Genomic DNA, 17,935 nt, shown 5'->3' with positions numbered 1-17,935 from the left:
AATGGCGTAGATGGATGCTCATGATGTCATTCACTGGTTTGCATGTACCAGATTTGATCATTTACAGATAGCCGTCTTATGGCGGGAGTGCGGCATTATACAAGAATGATAGGTTACTAAATTCTAATCTGGATCTTCATGGTGATAAAAAGAAGTTCAACAGACCCACAAACAAATTTCACCACTTTGACTATAGATACAGAAATAAAGCTTTAAAATGTCAACGAGGGTTCAATTACTAATGTTACATGTCCACTCCTAACAATGAGTGAGTATTGTTTTAAACCCCTTTCAGAAATATTCCAGCAATATCATGGCGGGTGACACCAGAAATGGGTTTCACACATTGTACCCAAGTGGAGTATCAACCCGGGCCTTCAAAGTGACGAGTGAACGCTTTAACCACTAGGCTACCTCTTCGCCCTCATTCCTTTTTAGGTATCGATATAACCACAATGTCATAATTAACTTCTTTTCCACAATTTTGCATTCGTATCAGAAAACCGATATGAAGTCTTTTGTAAAGCAATAATATGACACAGTTCATGCGTGTCAATTTATGATCTATACATTGTAGCAACCTAAAGACATAAAATGAAGTATACCACAAAATCATCTCTCCCGATCCATTCCTCATACCCGTTTAGAAGACCGGGCGGTGAGAAAAGAAATCATTTCATTGGCTGACTTTTCAGAAGACATTTCATTGGTTGACCTTTTAGAAAAAACATTTCATTGGCTGCATTTGTTAACATTACGCTTGACACAATCTAATAGCATCACTTTCCTTCATGTAATAATTATGGAAACAGCTCTTCAGACGACGCCTCAGAAGGTATGGTTTTTCGCTAACATGGAATTCGAATAGTTGAATTATTTTAGCATGATGGTTCAAAGAGAATACGAAAACGATTGTGATATCACCCAGTTTGTTACAGTAAATCACGCGTCACCCTATTCATATTCATGGGAGCCTCAACATGAAGCGTAAATGTAATTACGTCCCTTGGCAGTTAGAAACGTGGTCACGACTCTCTTACGACAAAAAAAATTCAAATCCATAAAAATCTCAAACATCTTCCGACCCAGTCACTACATTTTGCCATATTCTACGAATATAGCCATTAATTGACAATATTATTGCAGACGCTTCGGATAAAAATAATATATTTTTGGAGAAAATTAACTTTGAAGAATGACAAGCTTTGATACATTAAACACGTTATGCAGACGCTGTTTTGACTCGTATCAACTGTAACGTATCCGTTATTGAATCATGTGGCCCAACCGGATTCAAAAGGATAAAATAAATAGCTAATGAAACTTCTAAAACATGTTTGCTTAGGGAACAATGGTCAAAATGTTTACAAGAGACTTTTACACATTACGAAAAGTCTAACCCCCCCCCCCCCCCCCCCCCCCAACTCTTTCCCCCCCCCCAACTCTCCCCACCCCCCCAACTCTCCCCACCCCCCCACCCCCCACACACACACGAAAATATTACCAAAAGCGGCGTAATACCATAATAAATAAAACACATCCGGACTTAAAGTAAAATGTCTTCAATCATACTGTTTGAATACCGTATCTAGGGTATATATTTTTCGATGCAAAACATAAGTAAAGTCGGAAATTATTTTTTAAGTATTTGAAATCATACGCGCATTCTTATTGGTTTGTTGTATTTTCGCACATAACATTCCCATTCATGCATTTTATAATCCGGGTCGGTAAAGTCCAAAATTCACGTGCATTAAGCTCGGGGAACATATTTCACGTGCATCACACAGGGACAACTCGGTGTTCTCACAGAAAAGCACAGTCTTTCATAGTTCTTTTAACAAAACAATGGGTTTTTTTAAAAGAAATTTAAGTACTACAAATGTTGGACATGGTTTAAATTGGTTAGAAAACGGGGACCTCAGTGTCTAATGGTTGAAATTATTCGTCTTCGTCTTGGCCTCAACGTAACCATTTCAACGATTAGACGGGGCGGTTGGGTTTCCTTGTGGTTAAAGTGAGTTGGGTTTAACGCCGCTTTTAGCAGCATTCCAGTTATATCGCGGCGTGTCAGCTTAATGTGGGAGGCAACCCTTGTGGTGAGGTGATAAAATAAATAGCTAATGAAACTTCTAAAACATGTTTGCTTAGGGAACAATGGTCAAAATGTTTACAAGAGACTTTTACACATTACGAAAAGTCTACGGTTTTCAAAAGAAATGACATAGACGAAAGTGTTGCCTACAAACCGATAACTCCTAAAATACAAATCGAAGCTCAAACGGGCATAAGTAAAAGTATTGTCAATTGTAACGATTAACGAATAATTGCACCATGTCATATATCGTCCAGATACTACATAAAACGCATTAGGGGCTCGGGGGTAGCCTAGTGCCTAAAGCATCATGCAGAAGGCCTGGGTTCGAACCCCCTACATGTGTATAATGCCTCTTTCCCCCCCCCCCCCCCCCCCCGCGGCGTGTCAGCTTAATGTGGGAGGCAACCCCCCTTGTGGTGAGGTGAAATGGGGTTTAACGTCGCGTCCAAGATTATTGCACTTATATAGCGACGTGCATGCACGTGTATGTGTGTGTTGCTGCTTGTACTAGTCCGGACTGATGCCCATTTATAGTGCTAGCACACTGAGATGCCATGCCGCAGTTTAACATGAATATCCCACTCAGACACAGTATACCGACTCCGAGCCGACCAGTCCTTGTTTTTGCCCCTTAATGCCGAGCGCCAGACAGGGTAACAACAAGTACCATCTTTTCCGAACCCCGGACCTTCCGCTCTCCGGGCGGACGCTCTACCATTAGATCACGGAGGCGTTTTAAGAAATAAGAACAGTCACCTGATGGGATATCGCGTTTTCTTTTTCAAATTTTCAAACTCGTGATATACGCGATCGGACCAAAAATAAGTGGGCTTGATGTGGCAAGGGTAGTCTGTCTTACAGACCCTGATACAAATATATATCAAATACAGCCCATGCAAGTCTGTTTGGCAAGTCTAGATCACTGCAGTATCTGAAAACGAAGAGTCACTGGGCTCCTTTTTATTATATTTTTATTAAGATAACTGAACAACTGTTTTTTTCTGTACGATATGTTCATTTCAGAGACTAGATGTTAGTCTATGGCAAGGGTAGAATATAGGCTATTATACACGCTTGCCTCAAGAAGATGGGCATGGACAAGATCGTATTTGGGTTTCCGGTTTCGACAATTGGGCATGCTGTGTATTTTACCAAATATACCTATCTCCAAAAGGGGCACTGGGTATTATATTTAATACATTGAAGTTGGGTGTTTTCATTATATAGTACTTAATATATTTCATGACAATAAAAGTTGCATAATGCTTATTCGTGCAATTAGGCGTGTATATAAGCTATCGTTTTCACGATTCTCTTCTTTGCGTTATGTTATTGTCATGATGCGAGTTGGCTAAGCATAGATAACACGAGGATCTGGTATCTAATCGTCAAAATGGAGACCTTGAATCCGAGGGGCGTTCTCAAGTTAACCATTTTAAGGAATAGACAACAGATCCGAAGGTCTAAGCAAGTCCCAGTTTTCTAACCAATTTAAATCATGTCCAGCATTTACAGAACCTAAACCAGAAAAAAACCATTGTTTTGTTAAAAGAACTTTGAAAGCTATTCAGAAACTCTTTGCTTTACTGTGAGAACACTGAGTTGTCCCTGTGTGATGCACGTGAAATATGTTCCCCGAGCTTTTTGCACGTGCACCTCGGACTTTGCAGATTCGGATTATGTAATGCATGGTCCGGGACAACTATACCATTCATTTTAGATCAACTCGAGCAAATTTATCAATCACCTGAATATTACTTGCTCATGTCGATGGGCTTATTTTGAGAACATAGCCCTAGTCAAGATAATAGTAATATCTTTCTATGTGTTTTTGTCTTTGAGCGAAAAGCTACACAAGTACATACAAATAATATAATGCATACATTAATATACTGTATAACAACTGCATAAAATGAATACGGTCTCTGTATTGCTTTCCCCCATGGTTTTATTAATGTTTAAATCTGCAGTGATCTGGTTGTAGAGACACATGTCACGTAGATGCCAAATCAATAAATAAAACTTTGTCAACATCTACAACCACATGAGAATTCGAAAAGAAATGGTATAAAATGTTCTGAAAACTTCAACAATAAATTGTCTTGCTCTCACTTTTATATCTTTATTCAGTATCTGTATCGGAAATTGTACTTTTTCTTCTTCTAAATGTTAGCTCCTCATTCTTATGTTAAAAGCAAGCTTCGAAAAAAACCTATAATACTCTGAAATTAATTACCTTTATCATTATCTACCCTTATTAATATTGTATTGGTTGTGATCTGTAAATTAATACACCTTTGCTACACGTATAATAAGTGTATTTACTGTCCTACTGTTCATATTTCTTTGTTGAATATACAAAATAAATATTAGACACCAAGTCGGCGACAAATCACAACTGAAACTTCAAAATTCAAATTACACTTACATTCTTTATACAGTTGACTTGTTTCACTGAACATAGGCAATTGCAATTATCATTTAAAACAATTGACATTAATTGAAACGTATTGATTATATAGACATACTGATGAAAATAAGTTTTCCTATTAGTATTCTTAAGTTTCAAGGGCGACACGGGTGGCCAAGTCGTCTGAGGCGCCGCAATTCGCTATGCAGAGTTGCGTCCCTTGGACACGCCAGAAACTTATGATTGTGGGTTCGAATCCCTGTTCACCCCGACTGTTTCTAGGTTTGTCAGCGCCATACCCGTGCCCGTGGGTTTCACCGAAGTGGTAAACGTTTCAGATCTCCATCACTTCGGGCTTTCCTCCCACATGAACTGACACGCCGTGATATAACTGAAATATGTATTGTTAAAAGTGGCATTACACCCAACATAATCGCTCATACGTAATACTCTACGATCAAAAGAAATTAAATTTGTCATTGTAATTGTTACATTCCCAGCAAGGACAAAATGTCCATTTCTTCCTGGTCACCTCCCCGAAAAAGAAAAATGGGCGCTACGGAAATTATCAAGATGCTGATGTGGTTGTCAGGGAGACACCAGATCGGATCTCCAGGGTCCTCATGTCGGACGACTTAAAAAATATCCCCAGGGCGGGAACGTTCAACATGGGAACAGATGCCACTGTTGCCGATGACGGCACAGTCAGGTTTTCTAGGAAGACTCGAGTAAGTAAATTGTTTGTGACAATGTTAAAGTAAGATTATCAATTCTCATTAAACTTCTATCACACACAATATACAAAGCTACTCATAGATTGTAATAAGCGACAAAGCCTTTCCATATTCATGGCAAATATCTGCCAAAATCAGTCCATTGTCAAATTGTCATGTATTGTGCTAAGATCTGCTAAGCAGTGTTTGTTTCTTTTCAAAAAATGCACGCAACTGATTCTATATCTCATAACAATTCATATCTTAAACATTTCTTAGTTTCATAGAATATTGCTGAAACATGACAGCTGTCTGTATATAAGGCGATGTGCACTAGATATTCCACTGATTGGCATCATAGTTATCACTGGTGGCTATTGATTGAAGTGAAATATTGTAATACACAACCTGGCATGTCGCCATTTTTGTACCCAATGTCATTTAGAAAGTGGTCAAATGTAACTATTGTTATATTTCGGATAACACTTTTCTTAGTAAAGCACAATTTACACTTGTCAGGGGGGGTACTCAAAGTACGTGATCTAGACTACCAGTTGTCGGACTTTCATTTTGTGGAAGCCTCGGTGGCTGAGTGGGTTAGATCGCTGACTTTGTGTTGCTGTCGATTAGGTGCCTAATCATGGCAGGTGTGGGTTCGAATCCCGGACGGGACTCAACCCCCAAAAATTACTAGAATCTGTACTTTACTAAGAAAGTGTTATCCCAAATATAATATAAGTTACATTTTTGTACCCGTACATTCAAATATACATAACGGAAAACAAAACCTCATATGACCGCTGGTGCCATCAACTCGCATCACAAATTCCAGTAAAAAATAGATTTGATCCCACTTTTCTATTGAATTTACAATTTCCTGATATAATCCAAAACATACTGATGTAGAAAAGATATTGTGTGAAAGTAGAAATTCTTACATCTAGAGGACACATCATGATCATACTATTGAATTCAAAGCCATTGAAGCTGGCCTAAATACCCCAGGATATCAAACACACATTGCATCTTATGTTTGCTCATTTTTTATACAATAAGACAGGGTTTTATAGGATGAAAGTTTATATACAATAGAATAGTTCAATAATTTGCATCCTCTAAAGTCCTATCTGTCGTACATTGGTGTCCGATGTTTTCACTCGTGTGTGTATATAGATATATAAATATATAGATATAATCATATGATATAATTATAGACTCATAATTGCAGATTCTATCAAGCCGAAAATTCGACTACAATTTAAAGGTCGTAACTTCCTTCCTCGAACCACCCATCTTTACGGTGTCTGAATGCAAGTCCGAGCCAGTTGGCTCTCGGGTCACTACACGAGCAAGAGTGATCCAGGTCTGTCTGATTACAAAATAATTAACATATTTCTTGCTCATGTATCCTAATGTACAATTGCTATTCCTAGAAGCAAACATACCCCCCATCGTCAACAAATCAATTACCCCCGCAAAAGTAAAGAAAACACTGCGGCTATGATCATGTTTCTGAAAGACTGCATTTTAATCTAAGATTATATTCCTTTGAAGGTAATTCCTCAAAGGCACTCGACCTTGAAAACGGTTATACTCGGACAGGATGATCCTGATGAACAAATACAGCTCAAACTGTGGAGGCGCGCAACCGAGCTTGCAACACCACCGGGGTCTTTGATACTCCTAAAACATTTGGTCATTGGCCAGTTTAGGGGTATCAAAGACCTCAATTCAACCGATCAAACAACAATCCAGGTTTGTTTACATATTGAACAACTGATTGCTTTAAAGACAAAGTCAACGCCATCTAAAAAAAACTACAAAGAAGTCTCGTACATAAAACAATTTTTCAAAAGTTTCTTTGAAATACTTTTGGAACAGACATAACATAATTGCAAGTTAAAACACAATTTAAAAAAATGAAAATACTGACGCACCGTGTTCATTGTAGATTCAACCCGAAGAGATAACGACTGTTTGGGGTGAAATTGAGGCCATGGGCTTCGAGGAGTAAGTATACCTGAAATTGTCATGACATGATACCCATGCTTCACGTAACATTTATGTGTGAATGCTATCGCTATCGGACCTTGTACATGTTCAATTAGCAAGTTACCGACGAAATGTATGTAAGTAAACAGCTTGGTACACAATCCATTCATGGGTGAATAGTGTAATTTAAATCGGATCGACATACGTTTCTGTCAAAGTTGTACTACATTTACATATGTTCTCAAACCACAAGTTATGCCTGTAATCCGAAAGTACTTGTCACATTATTTCTACACACTTGCAAAATATCCCTTCCAAAGTATACTACATTTGGCCAGCATTTTCCCCAAAGTAAAAGTGATCCTGTTTAACTGAAAGTGCAAACTATTCAAAATTAAAATTACTACCACATTAAAGGTTATACGTCAAGCGGTGTTCATATTTTGATATGGCTCAATACAATATCATGTTAAGATCATCGTCTCTTGCTCTCAATAGATTGCTCAGGGAAAATTGTTCCACTCTTTAGTAATGGCATAGCCATGTTCCCGTGGAGTTGTCGGAAGGACAGGGTGTCATGAGGGGGTCATCTCCAAACCGCGTTCCACATGTGTTCAATAGGGTTGAAAGTCTGGTGACCTCTGTCCGTTGATGGTCCTATTTTGTACCGATATATCGCAATCTCTATTTGTTGAAAGAATGTGTTTTGATATTAAACTTGATCCTCAGCAAGCTTTGAATATATGTATAGATAAGGCTTTTGAAATTTCTTTTGACTTTTACTGCATCAGACACGTCTCTTCCTTAAACCACTGCACTGTGGGTTTATATCCTCAACTCAGAAATGATATTTCACCATCACCATATACCATTATGTCTTCCCTGAATACACCAGAAATGCGTACTGCTTTGTTGTCATGTTTACACTAACTTCAACAACGTTATTATGAACATAGTTGAACACATCAATGTATTTCTGTCGCATATTCTGAACCGGTGTCACTTTAATAAATGAGGTATCTGGATAAATTTGGAAAAAAAAGGGAAGATAAAACTCATCTTTTCCAAATGTTACAAATACTTTACTTGTTCATTCATATTTACAAAACCAAGAAATCTTTATCAAATTATTACACCATCTGATTACAGACACAACGCAATGATCTTAATGAATGGGGCAACGTACCTGGGAAGTGCCGAACTCATCGGCAAGGCCTTTCCAAACAAACAGATGCCCGATGGGATCTTCCATCTGGAAGTTAGGGGGGGGGAGAATACTTTCAATGTAAGTATAATATTCGCATTTGAATGATTTTTATGAAATATTGCAATTAACTAGAAAGATGAAACAAATATCTAAATGCTGTGCTATAGCCTAAATAATAATCGGAACTGTTACGCATTCAGAAATGTTGAAATATGATTGTATTATCCAACATGTAAAAATCCTAATCCTACATCAAGTTTATCAAAATTGAAATGTCATTCACAACTAGTAACAGGATGTTATAGTGAGGCAATATTTATTTCAGTGTTGAAGGTCTGCCGGCGGCTGCGGGCGAGGGCGAGGGTTGGGGCGAGGGTCTGCCGGGGGGCGAGGGTCTGCCGGGGGGTGCGGGCGGGGGCGAGGGTCTGTCGGCGGGCGAGGGTCTGTCGGCGGGCGAGGGTCTGTCGGCGGGCGAGGGCGGGGGCGAGGGTCTGTCGGCCGGCGAGGGCGAAGGTCTGCCAAAAGATGACGCCCGGAGGCGACGAGCCTCGGCCCGAAGACGAGGGGACGATTCTGTGAAGAAGCGACGACCCGGACCCGAAATAAAATAAAATTACTGTGTTCTCAATTGTTTCAATTTGTTTATATGGCTGAGCTGTGCGATTGAAATGACCTTACAGCATGAACTTCCCGCAAGAGATAAACCTGACGTAATACGTCTTTACCACTTGTCTTCAACCCACGGCAAATGTCACTTGAGGTAACCAAGTCGAATATGGATGCAAATATTTCTCATGCGTCTAAGGAACCGACCGCTTGATATTGAGACGGGGGAAATGGGGACTGGGGGCTATGATTTTGTATCGAAATTTCTTTCAACTACAAAACTATTTTTTTTTTAAACTGAAGATGTATTTTCTAAAGAACATGTTGCAACAATGAAATTTGAGGCAGGCAATATCATTTTTGTTTTCAACAGTCTGAAGCATTGTTTTTCAAGACATTTTAGAACAGTTTCTCCCCGAACCACTTTCGCCCATCAAAATATCAAATGGTCAGTCCGCGCGACAACTCGGCATACGGACAGTTGCGTGGTTTATTTCATGATACATTGTTCATCGTGACGTCATTGTAGCAGGGGTGGTTCATTATGAAAAATGACAAGCTGCGGTTGTGTTTGTTGAGGTGACATTTATTCCATTATCAATCACAATTGATCAATCACCCTGTAATAAAATATATAACATTATATACTGTACATAGAATAGCATACGGCTGCATATTAATTATTTCCTAGTTTGAGCAGTCACAATAATCCATACATGCAACGCATACAGTTACACATCACTAGTTCGTTGTAGATAACTTATAATAAATACAATTTACCGAACTTTCAAATAGTAATACATATATTAAATGTCTCTTATCATAACTGAATATATCAGTTACACACCATATAGTTAGGAGAATACTAGTAGCCGTGTGGCGTCATAAATATATACTTATTATCTCTAAGATTAGGAATATATATAAAATGCTACCATGTTGTGTTAAATTATAACACATAGTTTATACATATAAATTCATTCATAAGTGAGTGATAAGATAAAGGATTTATACATACCCTGTGGGTGACACGGGGGTGTCTATAAACCCACATCATATAGGATTATGGCATTATGGCATTTCTGGAGATTCGCAACCACACGACCTCGTATATTGAAGTGTTTTAGGGGGGTTATCTTGCCGAGTTCGGATGTGTTCAGGGAGTCTATCAATAAAATACTGATAAGTGTTGCATATTGTACATAATATTGATATGTCATAAGAAAGAAACGACTCGTGACCTTTCTTTATGATCCAATAAAACGCTGCAGGGAGAAGGAACCACTGGGGGCTGCGCCCTTCAAGGATTATTCGCCAGACAGTGTTTATCTTAACGCCCGCTCGTCTATTTCTAAATGACATCTGCTGACATTACATATATTAACAGACCTATTTCAAATATTTAATAGGTTTGACTTCAGTTGATAATAAGCTTGTCTGGCATCTTAGTCATTTTTGCAGTACAATCGCACCAAAGACACTCAAAGAGGTGACGTTAAATTATGTACCAATTCCTTCCAAACAGCACAAATAACATAAATAATTGCACAGTAAATGACAGTAAATTCAGCCTTCAATATTTTCATTATCGCGTTATGACAAGTCTCTCAGTGACCTGGGTAGGATGATTCAAAACAAAATCCGAAATGTTAATTTTTATCGGTTCTCTAAAACTAACCTTAAAATGACCAATTTTGACATACGGCATCCGATACAATTCCATTTCGCCTCAACATCACATGATCATAAGGCCATGTTTTCTCATTACTCTTCGGACAAAAAATATTGCCAACATATGTTTCAAAATTCAAAACCTGTTGGATAACGAACTGCCACCACAGAACATGTAATAACAATACAATCAAAAGAACGACCTTGGACACTGTGTTTCGGGGATGTCCAAATTTGGTAGTGGCGATGTCCTGCAAACGGTGACTGTTTTGACAGCTTTGGTACAAGCACTTCCTTTGTGAATTCGAACATGTTCGAGGTCAAAAATTGGTTTAGAACTCCCTGGGACACCCCCGGAATACGCCAATTTCGTAGCGGCGATATGCCGCAAGCAGTTACTCACTTTTGATTACATTGGTACGAACAAACCATTTCAGGATTCGGATATGAACGATGACTGAAATGTTTTACGAACACCCAAGGATGCTTCGGCACCCAATATTTTATTTCGAACATGGTCGTTGTCGGTAATTGGTTAAAACACTATGGGACACCCAGGCACATGTCAATGTCGTTGTGGTGATGTCTCACAAGCAGTTCCTTACATTTGACGGCATTGGTACAAGCAAACCATTTGAGGATTCGAACATGGTCGATGTAGGAAATTGGTTAAAACACTATGGGACACCCAGGCACATGTCAATTTCGTTGTGGTGATGTCTCACAAGCAGTTCCTTACATTTGACGGCGTTGGTACAAGCAAACCATTTGAGGATTCGAACATGGTCGATGTAGGAAATTGGTTAAAACACTATGGGACACCCAGGCACATGTCAATTTCGTTGTGGTGATGTCTCACAAGCAGTTCCTTACATTTGACGGTGTTGTTACAAGCAAACCATTTGAGGATTCGAACATGGTCAAAGTCAAACGTGAGTTAAAAACTCATGGGAAACATGTGGTGATGTCTCGCAAGCGGTTCCTTGCATGTGACGGCGTTGGTACAAGCAAACCATATGCGGATTCGAACATGTACCGCGTCCGAAATTGGCGTAGAACATCCCGGGACGTTCTGGGACACGTCAATGTCGTAGAGGCGATGTCTTGGCGAAGCATTTCCTTACTTTTGACGGCATCGGTACAACCAAACCAATTGGGTATTCGAACATGGACGAGGTCGGAAACAGGTCCAGCACTCTTATCTAAGCAATGCGACAGAAACCCGGGGTCTTGGCGAAGTCAGAACACTAATTCGTTTGACTGTAGCTCAATGGACAAGGGAGCTATGCTCCCGGACTATTTGACCCCCTGCCATCCGGCCACCCTGCCACCCTGCCTGTCACCCATCCCAAGCTGCCGTACAGCAGACCTCTGAATAGCAGACCTTTGAACACTTGTAACTCGGAAACTACTGGTCCGATTTCCACCAAATTTCGTGTGTGTTTGAAGAGTGGGATCGCTTTGATAATTATTGTAATCATATTGTCCTATTGTAATCGTTCGATTTATTATTAGGGTTCTATGCCCTGGGACACCCTTGTACACGTCAATTACGTCTTTATTTGACGGCATTGGTACAAAGAATCCATTTTAGTATTCGAATATGAACAAGGACTGGAAATGGGTAGAGAACAACCAAGAAAGCTCTGGCTCCCGCCAATTTTGTCAAAAAGGACAAATGACTTATGAAGTAATAAATTACACTATAGCATACTCATGTGCAATGCATTTATGAAGTGGATTCAAATTGACTGGAACTTAATGATTTATTGGTATGAGGGGCGGTCGGGTAGCCTAGTGGTTAAATCTTTCGCTAGTCACGCCGAAAACCCGGGTTCGATTCCTGACATAGGTACAAGGTGTGAAGCCCATTTCTGGTGGCCCCCGCCGTGATATTGCTGGAATATTGCTAAAAGTGGCGTAAAACCATACTCACTCACTATTGGCATGAGATGTATTTTGCCCCATTGCTCTGAAACCGCTACTCCGATTACTTTCACACTCTACATGTGCCTGCTACTTTAGATGCTTGACAACTTTTGTTCTTTAACTTTGGCCACTGGCCACGTGGTTTGGCAGCCTTTTTGGATTTAGGGTTTTCACAGTGTGATTTGGGTACACAGGTCTTCAAAAGCATACGACTCTGAATCCACCACATGGAATGCTACCAAACTTTCTGAGATTTGTCTCTGTTACAGTGTTTTGGGGTACATGTCTTCAAAAGCATAGAACTCTGAATCCACTTAATAAAATGCTTCCAAACTTTTCACCGAAATTGTACTTTAACGATCATATCTTGTAAGGTTCTTTACAGACACTATTGAAAGTTTGCATGAAGTTAGTTTCACATATGTACCTCAATTTGTGTTCTATGTTGCATGCTAAAAGTAACACTGCTTGGTGGTAATATTTGATTTTTTATTTCAAAATACTGAGAATGAAGTTCTCGTAAAATCTAAGTAGGAGTATGTCCCTTTGACTGTCGACTACCCTTGAAGATGAGGGTTAGAATTGGTCTTCAGCATCTCATGCTTGTCTTCAGAGGCGATTATCGGGATCGGGTGGTCATGCTCCCTGACTTACTGCTTTATTTACCCAATTGCCAAATGCTACCGTACCTTACTTTTGATGGCATTGTTAAAGCAAATGATTATTGGATTTCTTGCTCGGAATTGGTTTAGAACACTCTAGCACACTCCAATTTTATAGTGGTGATTTCCTGCAAACGGTTAACTATCTTTTGACGGAGTTGGTACAAGCAAACCCTTTGAGGATTCGAACATGAGGATTCGACTCAGAGATGGTTTTAGAAAAGTTTTGGACACCCAGCACATGCAAATGTCACATAGGCGATGCAGTGCCTACATTTGACGGCGTTGATACAAGCAAACCATTTGAGGATTCGAACAAGGTGAAAGTCAATATGGGTTAGGAACTCACTCGGACACATTTGGTGATGTCTCGCAAGCGGTTTCTTACATTTGACGGCGTTGGTACAAGCAAACCATTTGAGGACTCGAACATGGTCGAAGTCAAACGTGGGTTAAAACTCTCTGGGACACATGTGGTGATGTCTCACAAGCAGTTCCTTACATTTGTCGGCGTTGGTACAAGCAAACCCTTTGAGGATTCGAACATTGTCGAAGTCAGAAATGACTTTAGAAGACCGGAACCACCAATTTCGTAGCGGCGATGTCCCTCAAGCGCTGCATACATTAGACGGCCTTGGATCAAGCAAACCATGTAAGGATTCGAACATGGTCGAGGTCGAAAATGGGTATATAGCACCCCCAGAACACACCCAGAACAGGCCAATTTCTTGCGGCGATATCCTGCCTGGCTGCGGCCTGAAGGTTATAATAGGCACAATATTTCAGTCCGTTCGACAGGTGTACGGGTTCCTTTCAGGGCCATTTCTTTTTTTCTTGAAATTTCAAGATACACACTATAGCCTGCAACCTCGGGGTATCGCGGTACTTGTCATGTACGCTAAACGGAACAAAATGCACTCACTAACCTTTATGTTTATTCGTGTTCTCTGTATCAGATATCATTCATGTTATCAAACAAAGCATATTTCACTGATAAAAGTTCATTATTTACATTAGTAGCCCCGAGTAAAACCCGGGCCTCGCGCTCAGTTTGACAAGGGAGAGAACTCCATCGTACCGCGGTACAGAGGAAAGTTGTGTATGGAGGTCCGAATTGGACAAAAAGAGGACATAATTCTACCAACCACTTGGTATGATCATGCCAGACATCAGTGATTTGTCCAGACAAGTGCAAAGACAGCACAAGTAAAATTCTAAATGTGTTATCAGCAAGAGGTATTCAATGCATATTTACCGAAAAGTAAGAGAAAAATATTTTTATAAGTCAACATCAAAATATCAGAAATGATATTTTAAGATTGTTTAAAAAAAATTGGATGACAATAATTTGTCAAAAAATGGAAAAATGTTAAAAGTCAACAATAAATATATAAAAAGCACTCCTAGTGTGCCCAAAGTATGTATTTATCTTTTGGTTACTAGTGAAGAACGTATTTCTAAGTTTGGCATTATGGCCCTTATGATCTCCCAATAGATTCTGGGCACAGAGCGGGAAAAAATGTGCAGACTACGTAACTTCCGTTACCTCATTAGTCGCCATGAATATGCAAGTGATCTAGTTCAGGTCGATAGAGAAAGTTTACTTGGGGAACTGCGGGTTATATCGTTGGCCATTGATAGATGGGGGTAAGGCAATATTACAACAGATGCCAGAAATATGTATCAACGGATTAATAACTCCTTACTTACAGCAGACGGAACATTCCGAGGAGACTGAAATTGTTTACGAAGTGAGCACTTCTTGGTTACTGATTTGCATCAATAGACAGCCACTAAAGAGGCGTGTCCCGCGTGAACCACCGGAAATCACAAATGCCGCGATACGATGAATGCCGCGGTACCATGGGGTCCGAGTATAAGTATCATAAAAAAAACATAATAAGTTGAAATTTTAAGATTAATTATTACCTTGAAATGTCAAGATCATTATCGAAATTACAACTAAGTATGTATCTTGAAATTTTAACTTAGTGTCTTGAAATTTCAAGAAAAAAAGAAATGGCCCGCTTCGTGAGGCAAGATTTGCAAGTCGCTGTTTTTACTTCACCGGTTTCTAACCGAGCTCCAACCCAGCGTTGCGACACATATATGCACAGCTCAGCAAGCAAACTATCGCGGTAAGGAGTTTCTAAGGCAGGGCCGCCGTTTGAACAGTGCCGTGACAGCCTTCTTCGAAGCCCTACAAATACGTGTAAATGTTTTAGAGAAATTACAAACCAACTTCCAAAGGTAGGTTTCTTAAGTATCGTGTTGTGGTCTGATATTTGTAACTGATTATTTTGATCCGTCAAGAAGTTGTATAAATATTAAGCGATCTATTCCGTCTCGTCACCTATCTTCGTGTTAGATACCACACCACCTCATTCATCGTAGTGTCCATGCATCTACTTGTTGCAAAAATGTGATTTAGGGTTCTAGTGTGAAACACGACATTTGGTTCTTTTTTTCTCTATTTTCTGTACCTTGATCGGGAACCATCTGGTCCGATTTTAACAAGAATGTGTGTGTACGTAGTCTATGATTGTTGACTGTTTTAACTTGTTACGTGCCCTATGCAACGCAATATATTGTCCCAAGGATAACAGCACATTCATCCAAGGGAGATAACTCCCAATAAGTGATAGGAACAATACACCATTAGTGGCTTTCACGCCACAGAACTAATGGCATCCCCATAGCTATGAAGGCAATGATAAGTTGAAACTGATATTATTGAAAGTAATTAACACATTCAAAGGTTGTTCTTATCACTGTATACTATTTAAATGTAGGAACCCCACTTCCCCAGGGAGAAAGTATTTGTTCATATTTCAAGTAAAGTGATATTATATAACTGAAAATAGAATGTTATTGAGTGCATTCTCAAGTAGAAGAAATACATTTTAGTGATTGATTGAAATGTTGATGTTTCAGTACACCCCAAGTGGTGTTGTTTCAGGACAAGGGGATCTCTATCATCTAATTATACATAATTAAAACAAACTAATGCTCTTCATCTTTGGAATTTGTTTTATTGCATTTCTTAGTTGATCAACATGCGACATATATTTCAGTATATATCTGACGAAGGTAATCATAGCAAAAGTTTGCTGTCACCTGACAGATTCATTACCACAGCTTTGTTTGAATAGGAATGTTTGTTTGTTATGTAACACCACACTCAGCAATATTCCAGCTATATTACGGCGGTCTGTAAATAATTGGGTCTGGATTAGGCAATCCAGTGACTGACATCATGAGCATCGATCCATGAAATTGGGATATGATGACATGCATCAACCAAGTCAGCAAACCTGACCACCCGATCTCGCTAGTCGCCTCTTACGGCAAGCATGGGTTGCTGAAGACCTATTCTACCCCTGGTCTTCATGGGTCTGGAATGAAATGAGTTTGTTTGAAGTTACTGGTGAAACAGATGGAGACGTCATATTTACCTAAATAACACAGAGAAAAAATACATTGTATATTCATGGATCCTTATGGCTGTTGGTTGTCCATAAAGGACTCACAATTTAATATTCCCTGTAAGCATAATGTACCTCAGCGCATCTGATGTCACAATTCACTGTTGTATCGATATGTGTATGCATATGTTTAAACCTGATGATACAATCCAATATAAACCTACCACTGTATCGAATCATGCTTTAATTCTGTTTCCAACATTCAGAAAGTAGTATTTAATGTTTTTATCATGGGATAACATTTATACTAAGTTATCTTATAATAATTAGATCTACATCAAGTGCTTTTATGAGTTATCGTGGTGTAATATTTATACATCATTTCATATAATTATAGTTTACCAAGTTATAAATATCATTAGGTAAAATGCTTATATAAAATATCAGTAGTTTCAGTTAAAGCTGTTTTAGATGGTTGCTAGCCTAAGGTAATGGGAGCGCGTCTTCTAGACATACTATTCAATAAGACAAGAGTTACGTCTACATAGTTTAATTGATTTGAAGCTTTTAGGTAAATGCTAGCCTAAGGTATCAAGATCCCATCTCCCAGACAAAGGATATTTATTTAAGTATATCTGTCATCACCTACCGGGGTATATTAGAATAACATTACTTCAATTAAGACTCATTAAGGATTAGCCCCCATACAAGCTCGTCCATAGTGCATTAAGGATTAGCCCCCATACAAGCTCGTCTATAGGGCATTAAGGATTAGCCCCCACACAAGCTCATCTATAGTGACACCCTAATCTCTTTCAAAACATCCAGTAAATATGTCAACAAGATTAGTGCCAGTCCAACAGGATAAACAGGATTTAGTATTCCCCTCTGTCTAGCCATCCATTTAGCTTAGGACACAACCAAGCGTGTATCATCCAATCACATTCCTTTCTATTGTTTAAATTTTTGTTAAATACATACTGTAGGCAGGTTTTAAGCAGAGAAGGGGTTTGACTCTCTTACCAAGCAGACCTCTCTCCCACAGCCCAGAGTGTGTACCGACTCTCTGTGGCACCCTCAGTTATTATCTAAGTATATTGTAAATTGTTAATTGTTCTTGTAAATAAAATTGTGATTAGTCTCCTGTGACTCTGGCTCTTTGCTGACTAATTCCCCAAGAAAACCAGCACGTCATTTGGAAGGTATTGTTCACCCAGAACAG

General features: G+C 39.2%; 2 protein-coding genes across 2 annotated transcripts in view; one reads left to right on the top strand and one right to left on the bottom strand.

Annotated features, from left to right (window-relative positions):
- Positions 1 to 487: 487 nt before the first annotated feature.
- Positions 488 to 8,756, top strand: LOC125373390. The gene is made up of 6 exons (XM_048384442.1): positions 488 to 835; positions 5,009 to 5,236; positions 6,450 to 6,584; positions 6,776 to 6,976; positions 7,173 to 7,231; positions 8,363 to 8,756. The coding sequence occupies exons 1-6, from the start codon at positions 803 to 805 to the stop codon at positions 8,523 to 8,525; spliced, it is 819 nt and encodes a 272-aa protein (XP_048240399.1). The 5' UTR covers positions 488 to 802; the 3' UTR covers positions 8,526 to 8,756.
- LOC125373315 overlaps positions 8,720 to 17,935 on the bottom strand; it is a 27,016-nt gene continuing 17,800 nt past the window's right edge. Inside the window, exon 2 of the mRNA XM_048384320.1 lies at positions 8,720 to 9,075. Coding sequence (XP_048240277.1) covers positions 8,720 to 9,075 — 356 coding nt within the window. The remainder of the gene's footprint in view (positions 9,076 to 17,935) is intronic.

This window comes from Haliotis rufescens, unplaced genomic scaffold, assembly GCF_023055435.1.
Source record: "Haliotis rufescens isolate VD_foot unplaced genomic scaffold, xgHalRufe1.0.p SCAF_5, whole genome shotgun sequence".
Lineage (NCBI taxonomy): Eukaryota > Metazoa > Mollusca > Gastropoda > Lepetellida > Haliotidae > Haliotis > Haliotis rufescens.
This window is presented reverse-complemented; position numbering and strand designations above follow the sequence as displayed.